The 7,726-nt window shown below is 55.5% G+C and overlaps 1 protein-coding gene across 2 annotated transcripts in view; it reads right to left on the reverse strand.

The window, feature by feature from the left end:
• Positions 1–3,187, reverse strand: part of LRP8 (LDL receptor related protein 8) — an 81,130-nt gene extending 77,943 nt beyond the window's left edge. For both annotated transcript variants that reach the window (XM_079899330.1, XM_079899331.1), the window contains exons 1-2: positions 2,698–3,187; positions 1,797–1,916 (exon numbers count right to left, since the gene is read on the reverse strand). In XM_079899330.1, the coding sequence (XP_079755456.1) occupies positions 1,797–1,916; positions 2,698–2,809 (232 nt within the window). In that variant the 5' untranslated portion in view covers positions 2,810–3,187. The remainder of the gene's footprint in view (positions 1–1,796; positions 1,917–2,697) is intronic.
• Between the last annotated feature and the right edge of the window lie 4,539 nt (positions 3,188–7,726).

A 7,726-nucleotide genomic window follows, 5' to 3' on the forward strand; every position in this document is an offset into this window, starting at 1 on the left:
TGTTATACAGAGCCAGGGAGATAAGGTAAAACCAGCCCAGAAATGCACAGTTTCCACTTCCTCGCCTCATCCTCAGCACTCCCCCTGTAAGGAAACCACAGAAGAACAACTCCGGGCGAGGAGACTCACTATCACATTTTACCCTGGCTCAGGCATTTTCAGAATTTCAATATCATTGGGAAATGGTTAGGGTCATAATTAGACTAAGAACTCTGGAGTCAGACGCTCAAATTTAAGCTCCTACTTAGCAGCTCAACAGCTGTGGAATAACTAACTTGATCTTTCAGTGCCTTGGGGCTTTTTTGTTTTGTGTTTTTTGGTTTGTTTTGGTGTATAAAATAGGACTGCTCTGAAGGTTACAGGAGTTTATATAAGATAAGCACTTACCACAGTGGTTGGCACACAGCTAACAGTCGGCACATGTTAGTCGCATCACTTTCAATTACATTTCTAGAACTGGTCTTCAAAACCAGGGCAGGAATCATTAGCCCAAGTGGTCAGGAGAGGAAACTGAGACAGGAGGGAAAGATGCGCCCATGTCACACAGCCAAATCTGGGTTGGTCTGAGAATGAACCTGGGGGCTGACTAGCAAACCCTGAAAAAAACCACTATAACTCAACAGACAATGCCTGTCCAGGTGGTCTCTCTACCCCTCTTGCCACTGCGTGGTGCTGTGGGCCTGTCCACCTATTGCCCTCCTCCCACAGAACCTGCACTCCCTGGCCTGCGGGGTGGGCCTGCTCTCCAAAGTGTCCCGGTGCCTGGCATACAGCAGGTGCTCAGTAACGATGAATGAATGACTGCCCGCGTCTGTGTTTTATAGAGTCCTGTTTATCTGTTCCTGGAACTATACTCCTTCCACTGTGGCAACTGCTTGCTAACTCGCCTCAGGTCCCACAGAAACCACATGCACCTCACGAAACAACTTCCAAAGCAGTCGTGCCCAGGTGTACAGACACCACACTCAGCAAAGGCGGCCGGCCACCTGCATGTGACCATGGGTTCACGCACGGCCTTGGGATCCTCACCCCCCCTTCCAGGAAACAAACTCATCCCTCTGGCCCCCTCCTTCCTGCTCTGCCCCATGACTCATGCCTCAGTCTGGCTGGCAGGAGAGCGCAGTCGGCCAACCAGGGTGGCACAAGAAAGGTCTTCACCATGACTAGGCAGAAAGGCAGCGAGCGCCAGCGCCCCGCCTGCACCTACTACCCAGGGGAGGAGCGGGGGTGTGGCCAAGGCGGGGCCAGGGCAGGGCCCCAACGCCAAGGGCGCCAGAAAACTGCACACCCAGCCGTTCCACGATTGGCCTGCTCCGGCCACAGGGACCTATGGGGTGGTCCTCGCACAGCCAATCAGGGGCCCCGGGGAGCCCATTCATTCACAAAACCCAGCAGGAAAAGGAGTGAGGCTAGGCCCAGAGTTGCCTGGAACTTTGAGACACGAGCGCGTTCCGTGGGGCCTAGGCAAGAGTCCCGGAGGGCCTGATCGCAGAAAGCTAGACGCTTGCAGGGACCGTCGCGTCGCCGCCCCACAGTTCCGGCCCAGCAACCCGGGCGTGGCGTGCCCTCCTCCCGGGCCGTGCTGCGCCGGGCTTCGCCCCCGGCTCCATCAGGACCTGCCGGCCCAGAACCCGCTGGGTCCCTAAGTGCCTGGAGGGAAAGGGCTCCCGGGAGGGTTCCCGGCTGCAGGCTCCGGCTGTAAAGGTCCAGGCAGGTGGCCCGGTGGCGGCTGCAGCCACGTGGACGCTGAGCAAGGAGTCCCCCACCTTTCCCTCCCTCCCCGGCCCGCCACTCACGGCAGTCATCCTCGTCGCTGTTGTCCGAGCAGTCGTCGTCCTCGTCGCATCTCCACACAGAGGGGATGCAGCGCTCGTTCCGGCACCGGAACTGGTCCTCTTCGCACTCCTTGACCGACCCTGCGCGGGGGAGAGGGGGCGTGAGCCGGATCCCCGGAACAAGCGATCCCGGCCGCGGGGAGGGGTCTACTGAGTGAAGGAGAGGGCCCGATGCTGAAGCCAACGACCTGGAGGCCTCTGGCACCCTCGATCAGGAAGGAGGGCAGGATGGTAAGGGTTCCTGGGATGACGGGCTGCTCTGTGGCAGGCACACACAGTCGGTGTACCACCACTTAGGTATGCCCCCCATTCAGAACACTCACCCGCACACACGGCCCTTAGTGAGAGACGCACGCAGACACAGCCCACAGGGAGCCCCTCAACACGCCGCGACACGCGCACTGGGCGCTGCGGGCACATCCGCCTCGCACGCAGCCCCTCTTTCTCTGCCACACGCAGGGGTCGCCGGAAACGCATTGTCAGGCGGGGTAGTCTCCGGGCTCCGCTCATCGCCGCCGCGGAGCGCGCGTGTCAAATTAACGCCAACGGCGAGAATCACACAGCCCTCCCGAAAGCATCAGTGATCACCCCCAGCAAAGTTCCCGGCCCGCCCGGCCCCCACGGCGCCCATCCCCCAAGAGCAGGTGCCGGAGGGCAGAGCCCACCACACAGGGAGCCGCGGGGGCGGGGGTCTAGGGCAAATTAAGGGAGAGCTGGGTCCCGAGGAGCATATCCCGCCCGGGCGCCTCCCTGCCAGGCCCGGGCTCGGAGGCCTCGGCGCAACCCGCCCCCCGGCCGCCGGGCCGTGCTTTGTTGGCCGCTCCGGCGGCGCAAAGACGGGCCGGGGACCGGCCGCACGCACCTTGGCCGCCGCGCAGTGGATCCGCCGCCGCCTCGAGATGCTGGAGCTGCAGCAGCAGCAGCAGCAGCAGCAGCGCCAGCGGCCGGAGCGCGCCCCGTTCGGGGCGGCCCATGGCGGGCCCCGGGCTCCGGCCGCCGCTCCCCGCGCACCCCGTGCCGCCGCCGCGCCTCAGCCCTCCGAGTCCTTGCCGCGGCGCCGGGGCTGCCGCTGCCCCCGCCGCCGCCGCCACCGCTGCCGCCCGCCCCGGCTCCTCGGCTGCATTTCAAGCAGGTTCCGTGACGCTCGGCGGCGGGGCGGGCTCAGGCTGGGCGCGCGGCCCCAGGCCTGGGCTGCCTCAGCCTGCGCGCGCGCCCCCCCCCCCCGCCCCCTGCTGTCGCCTCCGCCCCACGCTCCTCCCGCTGCCGCCTCCTTTCCCTCCTCCCTCATGCCCTTGGTCCACTTCTCCCTAGGTCCGTGCTCGGTGACCCTGCTCAAGGCCCGCCGCGTGCTGGGCGTTGCAGACGTTGGGATGAGCCAGGCGAGGCCCCTACCCCCAGAGGTGGCAGACAGCCCAAGGGAAGTAGCACAGGCTGCCTGGAGGAGGTGACATGCTGATAGGTGGCTGAGGGAGGCCTAGGAGTGAACCTGGACGGGAGGGGAGATGATGTTCCCGGGTGCACAGGCCTGGGCATGTGCACACGGAGCAGGGATGGTAGTGGACAGGGATTGGGGTGCCAGGATTCGTGTGATCAGGGAGAAGCTGGGGGAGCAGGAATGAACCTCTGCACCCCTCCAAGACTCCGACCCGGATGTTACACGTCTGTGTAGCTGGTTAACATGCCTATGTTGCATTCTCATGTGAGAATTCCCACGGCCAAGGATGTGAGGCAGGTGGCTTGGGCCTGGCTCACAAACTTGATCCATTCATTCTCATTCAGTGTTCTGTTGGGCCAGGCAGAGGGGCAGACAATCAGGGGGAACTGCAGGGGCGACAGGGTAGTCCTTTCTGTGATGGAGAAGGGCAGAGACTGTGGGACCCCACAGAAGGGACGCCTCATCCCTGCTAATAGGGGACGCACACCAAGGGCTGCTGTCTGCTTCTGCTGGCATGAATAAGACCTCTCCCCTGGAAGGTCTCAGCCTCATCTCATCCATGCCAGCGTACAGGTGACTAGATTTTAGCTACCTGCTGGTAAGCAAGGCCCAACCAGCCCAGCCTTTTTGGACAATGAGTTTTGAGGGCACTGGCCACTAAAAGACAGGCTGGGAGGTGGCTAGGCCCGGTGTAGGTCCACTCTCCCCTCCTCTCTTGCTGCCTCACATCCATGTCAGAGGGGCAGAAGAAGGGGCTTCAGGAGCTGTTAGTCTCAGGCCTGGAAGCCACTCTGTCTCATCAGCAGTCCTGTTACTGAGCCTTGTTTCTTCCCACAGAGGGCAGCCCCTTAGCAATTCGGTCATCCAACAAGCACATCCCAGCTCTGCTCTGTGCCAACCCTGGGCCTAGGAGTGCCAACGTGAATCAGACATGGTACCCGCTTGATTGGTGGGGAGACAGACTATCAACGGACAGACAATGAAATGCAAGCATGCTTTCAACAAAACTTATGGAGCACCTCCTATGTGCCAGGCATTGCCCAGGGATACAGTGTAGAAATAGATGACGTCCCTCTTTACTCTCCTACATCTTACATCTTAGTTGGGAGAGACAGACACAAAAGCAAGAAAACAAACAAATAAGAAATGATAATAATTTCAGATCATCATAACTGCTATGGAAAAAATAAAGTAGGGTGATGTGAGAGTGATGGGAGGTAACTTTAGAGAGGTGATCAGGGAAGGCCTCTCTGAGGAGGTGACATTTCGCTGAATGGCAAGAAGGAGCCTGCTGTGGACTGAATGTTTGTGTCCTCCCAGAATTCATATGTTAAAACCTAATCCCAAATGTGAGGGTATTTGAAAGTGGGGTCTTTGGGAGTCAATTAGGACATAAATGGGATTAGTGCACTTATAAAACAGGCCCCAGAAAGATCTCTGGCCCCTTCTACCATGTGAGGACACATCGAGAAGAGAGTCATCTATGAAACAGGAAGTGGGCTCTCACCAGACACCAACTCTGCTGGCATCTTGATCTTTCAGTGCCTTGATCTTGGACTTCTCAGGCTCCCAACAAATTTCTGTTGTTTTTAAGCCACCCAATCTATGATATTTTGTTATGGCAGCCCATGTGGACTAAGACGGAGCCCAACCATAGGAAGATTGGCTGTAAGGGCATTCCTGGCAAAGGGACCAGCAGGACAGAAGCCTTGAGGTGGGCTGGAGCTCGGTGAGGAGAAGTTGGGTGACCAGGCGAGGTCAGAGTCAGCAATGTTCTGATCACATGAGGGTTTTGTAGGCCCCAGCAGGAGGTTTGGATTTTGTTCCAAGTACAACGATGGCCACTGTGACAGCAGGATGCCTGGGACTCTGGAGCCCTTCCTGCAGCCAAGACTGACTGCTTCATCTCAGCCCCTCCTTCACTCTGTGGTCTCAAGGAAAGTCAGTTCCCACCTCTGAGCTTCAGTTTCTCTTCTGCAAAATAGAGATGGAGAATTTCAAAGGTCTATTCTAGTTTTAAGATTGTGTAGATTAAAGTTCGGAGGCAGCAGGGTAAAGAGATTAAGAGCATGGGCTCTGGGTTAGACTACCTGAGTTTAAGTCTGTTCCTTCCCTTCCTAGCTACATGACCTTGGACAACTCACTTAACCTCTGTGGCTCAGTTTTTTTATCTGTAAAATGGGAATGGTGACAGTACCTCACAAGGTTGTGAGGATTACATTAGAGGACATGCACAGCATGCACTGTACTGCAGGTGCATAATAGCTATTAGTTATGTTACTGTTATTCAAACATAATTCCCTGTCAAAAACCCCCGATAACCTCCTAACACTCAGAGAATAAAGACTGAGCCTTCCTTCACCTCCCCTCCAAGAGGGTCTTTGCTCATACTGTCCGACACACATCCAGCTGCCAAAGTGGGCAACTCCTTGTCTCTCGAAAACCCACTCATTGGAGGTTCTCCAGGCTCCTCTCAGCCCCCACCCAATTTGGACCACTTCTCTCTCTCCCTAGTCAGCCTGTGACCTTCCTGAGGACAGGAACCAGCTCTCCTGCATTTCTGGGTTCCTACAGGGCATGTTTGATCAACGTTTGTTTGTTGTTGCCTTTACCATGGTTTCTGTATGCCTAGGAGGATTATGTCTTATTCATCCCTATTTTCAGAGGATAGATACAAGGCGTGGCATATAACAGGCATTAGATAAATGATGTTTAAATTCTTGAAAAGGTTAAAAGGAAAACCATATCAAGTAATAATAATAGCTAATACTTATTGTACACTTGCTGGAGGTGGGGAGGGGGTCAAGCACCATGTAGGTGTTTTAAACGCTTTAACCCATTTAGTCCTTACAACATCTCCATGAGGCAGGTTTTATGTTGATTCCATTTTACAGATGAGCAAACTAAGGGGTGGGGAGGTCATACAGCTAGTAAATGGCAGGCCTAGCATTTGAACCCAGAGGGCAGAAATGGGAATTTTTCAGGGCACCTAAGTTGGTTAATCTAGTGAAGGGCAAATGAAGAAAGCTTTGACACACCCCATACACCAAATGGACACTGAGGTCCTTGTACAACTTGTTCCCAAGTGACTTCTTGTCCTCACCTGTCCTCGCTCTCCATCCTGGGCTGACTCAAGCATATAGGCCTTGCCCAGTCCTGGGTTTCCAAAGAAAATCCTCAAGCCCAACCCCAAGTGCAATGAATTCCCCACGAGACAGAAACAGGTGACATTCCAGCTGCTGTCAGCATGTCACCCTGCCCATCCCAAGTCTCTGTGTCCTGCTTTAAGAGCCACCAGAGGCCAGTGGCCCACCCCTTGCACATTCTACTCCCTCACCCTGTCCTCCAAGACAGCCTCAGGCCTCAGGCCTCTGCCAGGCTGTACCCTCTGCTGAGAACAGTCTTGCGCTGGCTGACGTCTGTGCATCCTTTGGGCCTCAGCTCACATTCCTCCTCCTCTGGGAAGTTCTCAGGCCTCCTCTAGAGAGGTCCTCCCTACCCCTCTGGCCTCCCACAACACGCCGTGTCCCAATCTCTCTGATCGCACTGGGCTATCATTGTTGTATCCTCCATCCAATAAGGAGCTGCTCAAGTCAGAAACTGGGTCATCCTGGTCCCTTCTGTGTCCCCAGTGATAATTTGTTAAAGGGTAGTGTGACCATATGAATTCTCTCCAGGGCCAGGGCCAGAGAGCCTTCTGCATATATACCTCCCCCAGCCTGCTCTGACTGGCCTTGCACCAGGCAAGGGGCACAGATGAGCAAGACTCCATCCCTGCCCTTGAGGATCTCTGGTCTGGGGGCAGACAGTGTCAGTGCAGGGTGATAAGAGCCCCAGAGAGGGGGTGCCCACAGGCATCACATCCCCACCCCGAGGTATCCAAGGCTGCGTCAACCACGCAGCCAGGGACAGAGACCAGTGGCCCCAAGCTGATCACAGCTGAACTGCAAGGGCAGCAGAGCTCTCCCACTGTCTACTATCATCACTTTACAGAAGTCTAGCCTAAGTCTGTTATGCTGTACTGGGAACCAATTGCCAATTTCTCTTTGCCACTGTCCCTGTGTTTCCCTCTCTCTCTCTTTCCCAGCAGTGTCTTCATTCCTGTAAAAGGGATTCTAGTTTATTACATGAACTTTATACAGATCCAAACCGCCATGGTTTAAATCACTTGTTAACTGTGTGATCTGGGACAAGTTACTTGAACTCTCTGTGCCTCAATTTCCTCATCTATAAAATGGGGATGACAATGTTACCTACGAGTATTAATTACCTATTGCTGCATAACAAAATACCCCAAATTCAAAACAACAACAACTCAAAACAACAACAAATATTTATTATCCCCCACATTGTCTGTGAGTTAGGAATTTGGGAGCAACTTCGTTGGGTCACGATGCTGGCCAGGCTATAGTCTTCTGAAGGCTTAACTGCAGCTGGAGGGTTTGAGTTGGCTCAC

Source organism: Stenella coeruleoalba, assembly GCF_951394435.1.
Source record: "Stenella coeruleoalba genome assembly, chromosome: 1".
Classification (NCBI taxonomy): domain Eukaryota; kingdom Metazoa; phylum Chordata; class Mammalia; order Artiodactyla; family Delphinidae; genus Stenella; species Stenella coeruleoalba.